Source organism: Sapajus apella, unplaced genomic scaffold, assembly GCF_009761245.1.
Source record: "Sapajus apella isolate SASKATOON/1434 unplaced genomic scaffold, GSC_monkey_1.0 scaffold83, whole genome shotgun sequence".
Taxonomy (NCBI): Eukaryota; Metazoa; Chordata; class Mammalia; order Primates; family Cebidae; genus Sapajus; species Sapajus apella.
In genome coordinates, this window is record NW_022437023.1 from 9,239,658 (window position 1) to 9,255,064 (window position 15,407).

Sequence of the window (15,407 nt, forward strand, 5' to 3'; positions counted from 1 at the left end):
CCCGCGGAGCACCGGGGCTCCAGCAGCCGCCACTGCCCCCAGGCCCTGTCCCCCTTCTGGGCGAGGTCAAACTCCAGCATCTCCGAGCAGAGGCCCCAGGGCTGCAGTACCGAGGAAGGGCCTCGCCCAGGCCTCGCTGCCAGAGCCAGAGCGGGGCGAGGGGGAACCCGGGCCCGTGACCCCCACGCAGCATCCTGGGCTCCCGTCTCCTCCCTGTCTAGCTCAGGGGAGGCCCTTTCCCCAAATCCCTAGCAGGACGCAGCCCCTCAGGTACCAGGGAGCCCATCCGGCCAGACGGAGGTCGAGTGCCCAGCTACAGCTTCTCAACTCGAGTGGCCGCCCACCTGAGGATGTCACCCCCAGAACAGGAGTGGGAAAGGAGAAGCATGCCCCCTACGCCGGGCCCAGGGTGCCCCAAATAAGCAGCTAAGGGCGGCGGACTTGATTTGTGAGCAACCGCCCCCTACTGCAACTCCTGGTCTCGCTCCGGCCGCAGCTGGAGTCGTGGGATCGGCGTGGCCGCAGCGCCACCTCCTGGCCGTGAGGAGGGACCATGCCCCCATCAGCACCCAAATCTCTCGGCTTCCCCCGGCAGGGCTGAGGTTTGAGGACACCAGGCGACAGGCGAGTTGCCTCTTCCCTGTATCCCCCACCCCGACCCCCTTCAGGCAGCATCCGCACTCTGGAAGGGGCCCACTGGGTTGAATCCTCCCCTTCGCTGTCAGCCCTAGACCCACTCCAGAGACAGGACCACCGGGTACAAAGCACAGTGTTTACTAAAGGCACAAAGTGGGGGATCGGAAGGCAGCTGCTCTTCCGGCAGTGACCCCTCCCGCTTCCGGCAGCCCCCGCGCTCGAACCACCTGGTGGAGAGCTGTTAGCACCAAAGGGGGGGTGCCCACCTGTGGGAGGGCCTGAGGACCAGGCTCCGGGGCGGGCTGGCTGCCATCTGAGTCCCAGAAAGGCAGGCCTGGGCACCCCCAGGAGCAGTCGCCTCAGACGAGGAGCTTCCCGAAGCCCCCCAGCATGTCCTTCACCGGTAATGAGGGGGTCAGTCTCAGAAGACAGGGCGTCTCCACCAGGCCCTCTTCTCACCTCTAGAACACCCTGCCCCCTCCCAACCCCCAGATTCCATCTCTGGGAGAGGAGCTGATGGCCTCTTCCCACCCTGCCAGTCAAGAGGGCTGCCCAGGGATGCTTCTCCTGACCCCACAGGCTGCCAGACAGGCACTAAGTCCAAACGGGGGCCAACGGGGAGGAGGGAGGCAGGGCAGGTGGCTACTTCACACACAAGTGCAGCCTGAAGGGTGGGAGGGAGATGCCCCGGGCCCTCCCAGCCCCCAGGCCAGCCCCTGTTCCCTAGCACAGGGGCAGCCAGGGTCACAGCACATCGCCCTCCTCCATGCTGAAGCTGCTCCGGCGGCTGCTGGCCTTGGAGGCCTCAGGGGACATGGTGGACAGGAGTGGATCAGAGGCCAGCGGTAGCAGTGAGTCGTCCAGGAGCATGAGGTCCAGATCCTTCTTGGACAGGCCGGGGAATGGGGAGCCATGCTCCGGGGCCAGGGGTTCGGGGTATCCTGGGGGACCCTCGTCCTCCCTGCCCCCAAAGCTCAGGCTGTGGCTGAAGTCCAGGTGATGGAATGGGGATGGCGGCTGGGTGGGCAGGGGCAGTGGGGCTTGTGGGGGCAGAGCTGGCAGCGGCTCAGGGTCAGGGACCTCAGCCCCCAGCATCAGGGCCTCCCCTGGGCCCTCTTCACTAGGCAGCTCCTGCTTCACCACCTGCTGGGCCAGCTCCGCCATGTTCATGCCGGATGGGGAAGTGGTAGGGAGGCCGTGCACTCGAGCCTGCATCTCCAGCTCCTGCAGGGGAGGAGATAGAAGGCTGGGGAACACACCCATGGGCACCAGCCACCAGGCCCCCCTCCCCTGGGCCTCCATCATAGCACTTGCCCCTGCCCAACGGCACAGAGCAAGGCATTTCCGTTAGGAGAAAGCATATGGTAGTTCCAGAGCCTAGACCAGTGTTGCTTCAGACTACAAGTCATAATTCATTAGTGGGTTGTGAAGCCACTGTAGTGAGTCTTGACTAGCTTTCTATTTTTTTAATTGAAATTGCGTTGTCTAGACTAGACCAGAAATTATTAGAATGCATTGCATCTATTAAGGACGAGCAGAGCATTCCTTCATGAAACTTGATTTTCCACTTTGAGTGTGCCTATGTGTGCTTGATTTTAATGTAAATTGTATCATCTACCATAAGAAAGAGAAACAAGGTGCAGTCCAATCGCCCTCTGTGCAGCAGGCCAGCCTCTGGTCTAAAGAAGACAAGAGGCCCTCAACACAGAGCCAGGACTAGAACTCTCAGTTCCAGCTGCTAGGGCTGATTCTGCCAAGCCCTTGTTCTTTAGGTTGACCCTGGGAGATTCCTAGTGCCACCCACCAAATGATTCCAGCTCACTACCTCCCAGGCACATGATACGTTTGCATTTTCCTGCCTCTTGCGGTTAGAGTGCTTGTAGAGTTTGCCTGCACTGGCCAAGCCCATTGAACAGAAGTGACATGTGGCACTTTAAGAGTGACAATGGCTTTAAGAGCCAGCTCTAGATGTGCCACCAGAGAGCTGGGTCCCAGCAGCCTGGGTCCCAGAATGAGGGTCTCACAGAACAGAACCTTCAGCTGATATTTGTTGCTTAAAGATGCTAAGGATTGTTTGTTACCAAAGCAAAACATCCTGACACATCCTCCTTCCTAATGGGCATCTTCCTGTGCCTCCTACTTCAGAAGTATAAGCACTACCCCCTGGTGCCAGGAGCCAGGTTAAGGGTCAGAGTTACCAAAGAAGTCTAAATTCAGGACCAGACCTGGATACGGAGCCAGAGCTGCTTGTTGGTCATCTCCAGGCGGCGAGAGTGGTTCTCCAGCTCCCTGGACTTCTGCAGGTCCTTCTGCATCCTCCGGATGTAATCCACAGAAGCCTTGAGGATGGTGCCCTTGTTCCAGCGCACATCCCTGCAGCAGCAGACCAGGCAAATCAGAGGAACATGCTCAGAAGAGTGGCCAAATCCTCGCCATTGCTCTGGTTGCAGAGCTTATGTGGCCTGTCCCAGTCTTACCCAGCAACCCCAGATCTGGAGGTGGAGGTAGCTGATCTGTTTGCAGAGAATAGGCCCTCCCAGGTGACTTCTGTTGCCACTGCCCACGTCACTAATCTCATGAAACCAGGCAATTTGGAGCAGCCTCCCTCTGAAGACTACCAAGACCCCAGCCCAGCCTACCCTGGACTATCAATCCTCCTGCCCCTCAAACACCGTTTTTTTGTTTTGAGTTGGAGTCTCTGTTGCCAAGGCTGGAGTGCAGTACAGTGGCACAATCTCGGTTCACTGCAACCTCCACCTCCCGGGTTCAAGCAATTCTCTTGTCTCGGCCTCCTGAGTAGCTGGGACTACCGGCACACAACACTGTGCCCAGCTAATTTGTGTATATTTAGTAGACAGGCGTTTTTGCCATGTTGGCCAGGCTGGTCTTGAACTCCTGACCTCAAGTGATCCGCCTGCCTCAGCCTCCCAAAGTGCTGGGATTACAGGCATAAGCCACCATACCCGGCCTCTTTTCTACCAGCCCAATGCCCTTAAGAAAACTTTTTCTCAAATAAAGAAATTTGGTACCCAGAAAAAAAAAAAAAAAAGAAAAATTTTTCAGCATGGCTCCGCCTCCAGGGAGCCTCCCTTGACTTCAGCCTCACTTCCAGGACAGAAACTCATCTGTCTTGAGCTTTCCTGATTTGGGAGAGGGAGAGATCTTCTCTCAAATAGATGAGCTTCTAGAAGGAATTCTCCCATCCTAGCAACTAGCATGGGGCTGAGGGCAGATAATACTTGTCAACTGCTGCCCACCACAGACCCATCACCCTCCCCCCTCAGAAACCTGCTCACAGGTCATTAGCCTTGGGGATCAGCATTCCCAACTCCTTGATGCGGTCGTTGATGTTGAACCTTCGTCTCCTTTCAACTAAAGGTAAGAGATTCCAGAAGGAGCAATTAGAGGGCTAGGGACCCCGCCACGGGGAGAAGCACCCAGCCCAGGGAGAGGTGCTTCAAGGGTACCCTGCTGCTTAGATTTAGTCCTTCCAGGAAGTAATAGGTGACAAACAGACTGGGATTTCTACAGGGATTGGGGGGTCCAGGGCAAAGGTCAGACACAATTAAGGGGGCCAAAAGTTAGAATCGGCCCTGGTGATGCTGGCAGCACAGCAGAGCTGCCTGGGGTAGGACTCTTCCCGCTACACAGAACTCTGCCGCCCCAGGTTCCACGGCTTAACCCAGAAAACAACCTGAAAAACTGGGGGTTTCATGAATGTCCCTCAAGGAACCCTTCCCACCCCGTCCTAAAGAGGTCTAGTGGAAAGACAGCACTAACAGACCCACCCACCAGTGACTGACAGCAATGGGAGGGCTTAAGCCACCTGCAAGTGACTTGGCCTTGAGCAGGGAGGCCTTCCACCTGTGCAGGGCAGGGAGTGGCTTTTTAGCCAGTCCAGGTGAGAACAAGGAAGAAGGAGGCAGGGAGAGGGGGCGGGGCAGGACTCACTTAAGTTGTGATTGTCTTTCTTCTGCCGCTCCTTGGCCAGGGCCCTGCTCTCAGCATCTGGAGGCCAAAGGAGAAGGAGAGAGGAGCTGGGAGGGAGGGAAAAGGAGGGAGGACTCAGGTATTCAAGGGCACAGGGACAGAGGGAGGCAGTACCTGTGAGCTCTCGCTTCTGGGTCAGGTCTGCAGGGCAGGAGCTGCTGGTGACGCCCACCAGGGAGGCTGTGACCTGGGGGTCGCTGCTGTACACATTCAGGTGGCTGCTGGACAGGGGTAGCTGTGGAGGGTGAGGGAGACCCATGAGCATACCCCTGTCCATGGGGAGCCCCCTCCAGGGCCTATCATCCCAGGAACAGTCCTTCCCAGGGACACCAGGAATGGCAAAATTCACCTCAGGCCTCTTTACCCAGAATTCAACCTGAAGGTCTGCAGAGTCCACAGCTGAATAAGATGCAGTCCCTGCCCTCAGGGAGCTCCTGGCCTAGAGTGGCTGAGAGGAGTGATCCAACCAATAATATGTGATAGGATTAGGCCCCAGGCATTATGGAAGCCCTAGAGCAGGTAATCTAATCAATTCTAGAGTTTCTGGAGATCTGCTGGAGGGCATGGGATGCAACAGAGTCTTGAGCAGGGATGTGAGAAAAGGCACTCCAGGTGGCCAGCAGGGCACCAGCAGACAGGGTTGCTAGGCAGAGTACAATTCCAGCAGCTCAAGGGGCAGAAGTGGTTGGGGGTGGGGGTGCTGGAGGCAGGACAGACGCATCTGGATCCCCAGAACAGTGTTCGACTTGCAAAGATACTGGAGTTTGGGAATGGGCAGCCAGGGGAGGTGTGAGCAGGAGTCTCACAGCGAAGAGATCTGAGCTCTGGAAAGATAATCCTGCCACAGAAACATGCAGAACAAATCACAGGACCAGATGCCCCACAGTGTACACAGGAACTGCTAAGGGGACCAATCACTTGCACCCTCCCTCCCTCCTCAGCCCTCGCTGCCCCTGCTGGCTGTAGGTTTGGACCCAACCAGTCCTGGCCAGCTCCTGCTAAGCCACTCAGCAATGTCACCAGGGCAGTGGGGACTAAGGAGTGGCTCCCTGACTCCCCACCACACGAACTGGGACTTTCCCTTGGTAGCATGAGTTGGGACCCATGGTAAAGGTAAAGGGTAAAGGCTCATGCCCAAAGGCAGGAGTGAGCAGCTGAGGTTCAGGACCTCCAAAGAAAAGCGGGCAGGAGGGGCACTGGCAATCCCACCTGCTCGGCACACACCTGTCACCTTTGTACAGAGCTTGTGCTCAATTTCTTGCCTCATCTAATCTTCCCACAGTCCTGTGGGTAGACAGCATCACCCCATTTTGCAGCTGAAAAAACTGGGGCTTAGTATGCTTGAGCGATTTCCTAAGGTCGCACCAGAAGCCAGAAGCCAGGTCTCTTGACTCCAAGCCCAGCTCCTCCCCATCTGCCACCCCACCTCTGCCCGGAGACGCAGGAACCTGCCAGAGGGAGGATTCCTGTGGTTGGGGACAAGGCCAACCCCAGATCACTTGCTCCATGGAGTGAGGGACACAGGTTTTTGCCTGTTGGGCGGCGGGCTTGGTAAAGGAGGAGAGGCCCAGGTCCCTAAAGGAGCTCATTAGTTCCACCCCTTCCTGTAGACACACTGCCCCTCCATACACGCAGTCCTCTCCCTGCCTTCCCCTGCCCCTTCCCTAACCTGGAAAGCCCCCTCCCCCAACCGCTCCAGTCCCCAGCCCTTTCTCCCCTCTGAAGCCCCTTGGTGCACACAGGCTGAGGCACATCCTTCATGCTTCATAATTCCTCTTGGCCCCTGCCCTTGTCACATTATTTAGTAAAAATGACTCTCTTTTTTTTTTGAGATGGAGTTTCGCTCTTGTTGCCCAGGCTGGAGTGCAATGGCTGGACCGCAACCTCCGCCTTCCAGGTTCAAGCAGTTCTGCCTCAGCCTCCCAGGTAGCTGGGATTATAGGCATGTGCCACTGCGCCTGGCTAATTTTGTATTTTTAGTAGAGACAGGGTTTCTCCATGTTGGTCAGGCTGGTCTTGAACTCTTGACCTCAGCGGGTGCACCTGCCTTGGCCTCCCAAAGTGCTGGGATTACAGGCGTGAGCCACCGTGCCTGGCCAATGACTCTTATCTCTACAGAAAGATGCCAGCTCTGCCCAGTGATAACCCTGTCTCCAGCTCTCTCCAGGTTCAGAGCCACTGTGGGTGCCCCCCTCCCTGACACCCTTGCACACCCACCCCACCCTAGCCAGGAGTACCGTGTTGGGCATCTGCATTTCAGGATTGATGTAGCCCAGGACATCATCCAGACGCATAATGTTGTCAATGACATCATCAAACTGAAAAAGAGAAAAGTACATCTGGGGAGGGCCCACCCAGAGGTGGGGAGGGGAAAGAGGCACTGGGACGCCCACTGACCTGGAGGGACCTTGGAGCCCACTTCACCCAACCTACTTATCTGGGGAAAGAGGAAATAGGCCAGAGAAGAGATGAGCTGTCCAGGTCCCACTGGCCCAACGCCAAGCCAGGGTTCTTGCCAAGGAGCCTACCTGCCCAGGGAGCTTCCTTGCTCTCACTTCTGTCTCTTGCTTGGGGAGTGTGCTGGGCTTTCCCATATAAGTCTTCTGTTTCTCCCTAGCAGAGCTTTCTTTCTTTTTTCTTTTTTTTTTGAGGAGTCAGTCTGTCGCCCAGGCTGGAGTGCAGTGGCGCAATCTTGGCTCACTGCAGCCTCTGCCTTCCTGATTCAAGCGATTCTCCCGCCTCAGCCTCCCGAGTAGCTGGGATTACAGCGTGCACCACCACGCCCAGCTTTTTGTATTTTTCATAGAGACAGCATTTCACTGTGTTGGCCAGGCTGTTCTCGAACTCCTAACCTCAAGTGATCTGCCCACTTGGCCTCCCAAAGCTCTGGGGTTAAAGGCGTGAGCCACCACACCCGGCCTCCTAGCAGAGCTTTCAAAAGTAAGGGTGGTCTTTCCCCTGTGAGGCTCCCTGAGGGCACGGCTGTGTCTTCCCCCCTGAGACTGGAGCTCCCTGATGAGGGCTCTGTCTCCGCCTCAGACTGAAGCTCCCTGAAGGTGACGACGCTGCCTCTGCCATCAGACTAGGAGTCTCGGAATCACAGCAGTGGGCACCAGCTCTGCAAGCAGCACGGCCACTGGCCAGTTCCTCACTCACCTCCCTCTCGGGGTTGGAGCCGATGTGCAGCATGGCCATGGGGCTGTTGGGAGCACTGTTGCCAGCAGAGGAGGACAGCACGTGTCCAGCTCGCACCCCTGGGGAGGCAGCTGGTGGTGGCTTCGGAGAGCCCTGGGCCGGGCTGATATGGGCGGCAAACTTGTTCCCATAGGTCTCGGACAGGTACTCCCGCACTTTCTGATGCTGCGACTGCTGCAGATGGTAGGATGTGGGATTCTCCAGGTAGGACTGCACCTGGAAGGGGAAAAGGCAAGGGCTCTAGGGGAAGCTGGGACCAGTGGGGACGAGGTAGGGGGCAGGCCAGGACAGGCCCTACCTTCAACACCTCCCCAGGCACAGGTGGTGGTGACTGGAAGTGGACAGGGGTGTTGATGGCCGGGGTGGGCGGCCCCCCGAGCTGCTGCTGCTGCTGCTGCTGCATGTAATGCATGACTGCCTGCTGCTGCATGCGCTCCCGCTGCTCCTCCTGCTGTGCCTGCTCCCGCATGAGCTGCATGCGCAGCCCTATGCGTGACGCCATGGTGGCTGCCGGCACCGGCTCCCTGTGGACAAGAAGGGGCGGCAGGTATGTGAGGCACTTGTCCTCCTCAAAGCACGTGGGCTGGCCCCGGGGAGGCCAAAATGACTGGGATAGCATCCATTTTACAAGAGAAGACACCGAGTCCTGAGAGGGGAAGAGATTTGCCCAAGGTCGCTGAGCAAGCGGGTGACAGCTGAGACATGAATCCAAGTTTCCTGGTTCCCGGACCAAAACTGAAGGTTCTGTCTTCTTCACTGATCACAGTTGGTAAATCCCAAACTAAGAGTCAACCTCCACTTCTCTCTGTGTCACGCCCACATCCTGATCCTGTCAGATCTGACCTCAGATCCATGCCCCTCTGCTGCCACAAGGTGGGCCCAGGCTGTTCCGGGTCTTACCTGGATTCCTACAGGGGCAGCCCAGTGTTCAGACTGCTACCTCTGGCTTGTCCTAGGGCATTCTACTGGCAACTCAGTAAGTAGATGGATCCTGTTAAATCCTAAGTCAGATCCTATCCTTCCCTCTGCTCACAACTCCCCATGGCTCCTACCTTCCTCAGAGGAAGAGCTAAGGTCCTTTCCATGACCAGAGCCTCCTAGGATCTGCCCCAGCTCATGTTTCCCTCTGATCCCATCCGCCGGCTCTCCTTCATTTCCTCTGCTCCAGCTACATCCGCCAGCCACTTTGCAATCCCTGAAACATCCCAGGCATGCCCCTACCTCAGGGCCTATGCCCTTGCTGCTCCTTCTGCCCGAATACTCTCCACTCAGATGACATCATGGCTCACTCCTTCACCTCCTCCAAGACTCAAATGTCACCTTAGAGACCTTCTAGGACAACCCTATTAAAATTACAGAGCCCCCACCCCCACTCCCTATGCCTCTTCCTTTTATTTTTCTCCGTATCACTTATCACCATCTTAAATACTGTGCATTTTTGCTTAGCTGTTTCAGCCACTGTCTGTCTCTTTCTTACTGGGAATGTACACTTCCCTGAGGGCAGGCATTTTCTGTCTTTTTCACTGCTATACCTTGGGCCTCTGGCCCAGGACCTGGGACATGGCAAATGCTGAATGCGTGTGTGAAGAATTGAATCTTATTTGTAAGCCAGGCACTGGGGATACAACGGTAGTCCCTGAGCTCATGGAGCCTACAGTGGAATAAAAAGAAAGGCAAGTCCACAGGCTTGAGGAGGGCCTGTGCAGGGAGGGCCACTTCCAGGCACCTGGCACTGCCAGGGCCCAGAGAGGATTTCCCACCACCCAGCACATCAGCCCTAATCTTCTACAGGTCTCAGTGGCACAGGTGTGACTTAAGTCTCCAAGCCCAGTCTAGAAGGAAGGACAGGGAAGAACGAGTCCTATAGCTGGGCCCACTCTGTCCCTAGCTTATTGAGTGACCCAGGGTAAATCCCTTCCCCCTCAGAGCCTCCATCTCTCCATGCGCAAAATGAAAGAGTTGGATCCAGTGATTTCTAAGGTCCTCCCCAGCTGGGATAGGCTGAGACTCTGAGAGATGCAGGGCTCCTGGGTGTGTCCAGACCCCATGAAGTTCCTAGTAGGGGCTGGAGGGTCCCATCTTGGGGATATTGCAAGAGGCAGTATGACTTTGTGGTTGAGCAAGGACTTTTGAACTGAGCAGATAGGGGCTTGAATCCTAGTTCTGCTACTTCTTTGCTGTGTGACCTTGGGCAAGTTACATAATCTCTCTGAGCCTCAGTTTCTCATTAGTAAAGAGTTTCAGCTTCAGAAGACTAGAGCATTACATGAAATTAATATGTCTTACACAGTGTGTAGCACCTGGGAGGCTGGGTGTATGAGACATGGATGAGCACATGACTGGCAGGCAAACTGATCAGTGTGGACCAGAGGCCAGAGCTCCTAACAATGAGGCCCAGACGTCGGGGGCTGGCAAAGGGAAGCAGCAAAGGCTGACATGTTCTGGTTAATGCCAGACACTGGAATTAGTCAGCATTAGCCAAAAGAACTGGCAAATATTCCACGAAAATCACCAGATCATAGAAATAATAATAACTTGCATTTATTTGAGCATTTACTGTATGTCAGGCAATGTTCCAAACTCTTTCACCTCGAACAGCCCGATGAAGGAGTTCTGAGATTTACTCTCCTTTTATGGATATGGAGAAACAGAGGCACAGGAGATTAAGTGTCTTTCAGCAGCGAAAGGGACAGAGCTGGAACTCAGCCCCAGGCAGCATGACCTCTGAGCCCATGCTGGGGAGGAGAGGGTCTCCTCCACACAGAGTGGGCAGGAAGCTTATTGCAGGCTGCCTGGCTGCCAGGCTCAGGGATGGAGCCCATGCCACCTGACTGCCAGCCAGGGCTCCTTACACCACCTCTGTGCCTTTCCGACAAGGTGGGAAGGCAGGCAATGACCCTCACCCCACCCTCCTTCCTTCTCTGCCCCTCTGCACCATGAATCAGTAAAGGGGTTGTCTCAGCCCCTTGGGTCTCTCTGCCCAGCTCCCAACAGGGCAGTCCCCAGAGAGAAAGGAGCAGACACCCACCACCCCCTTCCCATCCTGCAGCAGGAACACAGCTGCAGCCTCCACCCAGGCCTTCACCCACCCCCTTCCTATGCTGCTACAGAGGGGTATCCCTGTCTTTGTGCCCCTACTGCCCACCACACACACTAGCCCTACAGACCTCATAGGCTCTGACCCCAGCCCAGCCCACCCCCTCGCAGCTGTACCCCCTATACACCCACCCACACAGCACTGGGTCACCCCCCCACCCTTGGGGACAATCTGACTTCAGTTGGCCCTGGTGGGGGTGCAGGCACCGGGCCTGGCAGTGCCAGCCGGCACAGGGAAGCTGGGGGAGAACAAGCCCCTTGTTTCTCTGACAAAGGGCTGAGCGTCTGGCCTGGCCTCGGCTGGAGCTGGCTTTGCTATGAGGAGAGCCTGGGCTAGGCCCTGCATCTTGCTGGGTGGGCCAGCCTCAGTTCCCTCATCTGCACAATGGACTTGGGAATCCCTGCCCCACCACCCCCTGCCAGAATCCAGGTGAGCCTCCCAGCAGAGGGCGTTGGAGAAGTGGACACAGTGAGGCACCTGTGCCATCGGGGGGTGTCAGTAGCCTTAGCTACTGTCCCCTGTCCTCTGACAGAGAATGGCAGGCCAGTGAGGCTCCCCATCCCCACGGTTGGAGCTGTCACACCCACAGAGTTTGTCCTCCAGTGAAGCTCCAGCCCTCTCCCCTGGCCCTGGTTCCCAGCCCTGGGTTGCTGAGTGTGGTGTGGGTAGGATGGGCATGGGTAAGGGAGGTCCCTGAGGCGATCAGAGAGCGATGGGGGTGGTCCAGGGCATGCTAATCCCCCACCCTCAGCCTCTGAGCACACCTACTCGCTCTCAAACCCTGAGGGGCCACTCACAGCCTCCCCGGACAACCAGTCCAGCCAGGAAGAACTAACAGGATGGACGTGGGAGAACCAAAATGCCCCCGGCCCCTCCCACCATCTGGCCCCTCAGACCCAGCATGCCTGAAAGGGGTCCGCTGTGTGCTCGTTCAGTAACACTGGGGGCCTGGAGTGCCCACTCCATGTAGACACCAGGGATGGGTGCTGCCCTGGAGATCTTCTCTCCTGCCCCTCCCAGGTAACACTCTCCTCATGAGAAGAAGGGTTTGATGCCCTAGAAAATCCCTGCCTCTCCCCCATCACATGGCTGCCCCCCATCAACACCCCCAGGACCCTCCAGCTGCCTCCCAGTGCTGCCCACCCAGAGCCTCTCAGCTGACTCTGCCTCAAAGCCCAGTCTGGGTTCCAGCTTAGTCATGTCCAAAATGAGTTCCGCAGTCCCACAGGCTCCCTGCCCCTACTGGCTAGGTGACTTCAGAAAGCCACTTCACCTCTCTGTGCTTTGCTTCCTCTGTAAAACATGGCACCTGCTAAGCACAGCACCTGCCTTTTGGGGCCACTGGGAGGATTCAAAGTAAGTATGTGGCAGTTGCTTCATAACTGGGGATCCTGGTCTCCTCTGCTCAGGCCAGTGCTGGTTTCATCCAGCCTGTGTGTGGGCCTTGCCTGTCAGTCATTTACACCTTAGTATGAACCAGTCTTGTCAGACCGTACTTGAGGAAAATGTGGACACAGGGAGGAGAAAGACAGGGAGAAATCACTGGTCTCCATGAGAGAGGCAATGAGAAGGAGGAGGGAACAGGGAAGTCTCAGATGTAGGAAAGAAGATATCACAGATACAGTATTGAGTGGAAAAGGTAAAGTGCAGAATAAATGCACAGCTTGACCCCATGAAGCAGGAAATGGTATATGTGTGGAAAGGATCAGGAGGACCATGGCACCCGCCGCTAGATGCTTTGTGAATGATTGCGTGGGTCAGGGCTGGCCACTGTGCTTTTCAAATGTTCATTCTTTTGTCTTCTTCAAACAACCCAATGAGCTGAGTACTAGTATTGTCCCCATTTTTCCTGGAGGCAACTGAGGCACAGAGAGGTGAAGGAACTCACTCAAGGTTACACAGCTGATTAAGTCGTAGAATGGAGATTTGATCCAGGCAGGCTGGCTCACAGACCCTACTCTTTAACTACTATTCTGGGCTCCCCTGGCACCCCAAACTGTTGATTGTTGTTACCACTGGGGAGGGTAGTGGGAAGGGGTGGTGGAGGGAGAGGGATAAAGAGGGATTTTTATAGTTCCTCGTTCCACTTGAGAAGCACTCAACTCTTACAGTGGGAATGAGTGCTACTTGTGTGGTTCTGTGAACCCAGGAGAAAGGAAGCACAGCAGCTTCTCGGGGTTTATGGGGGGCCCGGCCTGCTTCCAGTCATGTCCAAAGGTGGGTCGCCAAGGGGAAGGAATCCCCCCAGCTCCACCCAAGCCCTGCCCTGCTCAGTGCAATGGTCATTAGGCCAGCCCAGAACCCTTGGTGAGGACACCCAGTGGCCAGAAGAGACACAGAGCCAGGGTCAGCAGCCACGTAGCATTTGGAGCTGGAGGGCCAGTGCCCCCCACTCAGTTTCCACCACAGCCCCAGACAAGGGCTTCTGGGGGGGAGTACCATCTTCACGCAGTGCCCCCAAACTACTCTCAGCTGACACAGGTCCATTCAGTGTCTTGTGAGGCCTGAACTGCTTTGGGGATTTTTTTTGTCTTCTAAATGATTCTTTAAAACTTGGAGCAGGGAGCTGAAAACACACTCCATGACCCATGGACTCCAATCCTATTCACGCCCAACAGAAAATCATCCATGTGTTCACCAAAGAACATATACTAGCATGTTTGTGTATATAGGAGCCAAAACTGGAAACCACCAAAACGTCCATTAAAGAAAGATGGGTGAAGAAGTGGTGGGCCACACATGGTGGCTCACGCCTGTAATCCCGAACTTTGGGAGGCTGAGGTGGGCAGCTCACCTGAGGTCAGGAGTTCGAGGCCAACCTGGCCAGCATGGTGAAACCACATCTCTACTGAAAATACAAAAATTAGCCAGGTGTGGTGGTGTGTGCCTGTAGTCCCAGCTACTCAGGAGGCTGAGACAGGAGAATCGCTTGAACCCGGGAGGCGGAGATTGCAGTGAGCCGAGATCACGCCACTGCACTCCAGCCTGGGCAACAGAGCAAGACTCTGTCTTTAAAAAAAAAAAAATGAAGTGATGGTACATCCATACAATCGAACGCTACAAAGCAATGACAGCAAACACACTGTTGTCACACATGACACATATGACTCTCATAGTAATGTTAACAAAAGAAGCCAGGCACAAAAGCGTATACAGCATGCTCTGCATTTGTAAGTTCAAAAACAGGCAACATGAATCTATGTTAGAAGTCAGGATCCTAATTACCCTTGGGGAGTGCCTGGGAGAGGGCACAAGATGGCTTGGTGGCTGAGGGGATTAGGAATGTTCTGTAATTTGATATGGGTGTTGGTGCCATGAGAGTGTCATATTTACAATAATTTGTATAGCTGCTCCCTTGTAATTTATATTTTTCTCTATGTGTGTTATGTTCTCATTAAAAAATCACATAACAATGAAGGCAGACCGGCCAGGTGCAGTGGCTTACACCTGTAATCCCAGCACTTTGGGAGGCCGAGGCAGGTGGATCACTTGAGGTCAGGAGTTCAAGACCAGCTTAGGCAACATGGTGAAACTCCATCTCTACTAAAAATACAAAAATTAGCCAGGTGTGGTGGCACATGCCTGTAGTCCCAGCTACTTGGGAGGCTGAGGCAGGATAATTGCTTGAACCTGGGAGGCAGAGGTTGCAGTGAGCCAAGATCACACCACTGCACTCCAGCCTGGGTGACAAGAGTGAAACTCCATCTCAAAAAAAAAAAACGAAGAAGAAGAATGAGGGCACACCTTAAATAGTTTAAAAGAGTTAAGTAAACTATCTTCACCAACACCACACCTTCCCCAAAACCCCCCCTTCCCCAAGTGTGTGTATGGCTTTACAATGCCTTTGGTACCAGGCACCTTCAACACAACTGCCAGAGCGTACCTTGGTACAACATCTTTGGAAAAGCAATTTGCCAATATATGTCAAAGCCCTGAAAAATATTCACTAGTCCAAGGAAGCAATCGTAGATGCAGGAAAGGCTTTTGTGCACAAAGATGCACTTCACATTATTAAAAAAAAAAAAAAAATCAAAACTAACCTCAATGTCCAATTATAGGATAGTTAAATAAATTACAGTGTGTCCCTCCTGATGGACTGCTCACAATAAATACTTACAATAAATAACATGGGGATATGTCAAGTGATAAAATGGAGGATGTAAAATTGTACATAAAATCTTATCATCACAATGTAAAAATATGTATAGAAAAACCTCTTGGGAGGAAATATGCAAAATTACTGACTTCCTTGGATGATGCAACCGTAAGTGTTTTGTGTGGTTTTAAGAGCCTTTTGGGGGCCGGGCGCGGTGGCTCAAGCCTGTAATCCCAGCGCTTTGGGAGGCCGAGGCGGGTGGATCCCGAGGTCAAGAGATCGAGACCGTCCTGGTCAACATGGTGAAACCCCGTCTCTACTAAAACTACAAAAAATTAGCTGGGCATGGTGGTGCGTGCCTGTAATCCCAGCTACTCAGGAGGCTGAGGCAGG

The 15,407-nt window shown here is 54.8% G+C and overlaps 1 protein-coding gene across 2 annotated transcripts in view; it reads right to left on the reverse strand.

The window, feature by feature from the left end:
- Positions 1–758: 758 nt before the first annotated feature.
- TFEB (transcription factor EB) overlaps positions 759–15,407 on the reverse strand; it is a 53,528-nt gene continuing 38,879 nt past the window's right edge. For both annotated transcript variants that reach the window (XM_032253309.1, XM_032253307.1), the window contains exons 2-9: positions 8,120–8,345; positions 7,783–8,037; positions 6,864–6,944; positions 4,741–4,861; positions 4,588–4,644; positions 3,933–4,008; positions 2,862–3,009; positions 759–1,860 (exon numbers count right to left, since the gene is read on the reverse strand). In XM_032253309.1, coding sequence (XP_032109200.1) covers positions 1,381–1,860; positions 2,862–3,009; positions 3,933–4,008; positions 4,588–4,644; positions 4,741–4,861; positions 6,864–6,944; positions 7,783–8,037; positions 8,120–8,323 — 1,422 coding nt within the window. In that variant the 5' untranslated portion in view covers positions 8,324–8,345 and the 3' untranslated portion in view covers positions 759–1,380. The remainder of the gene's footprint in view (positions 1,861–2,861; positions 3,010–3,932; positions 4,009–4,587; positions 4,645–4,740; positions 4,862–6,863; positions 6,945–7,782; positions 8,038–8,119; positions 8,346–15,407) is intronic.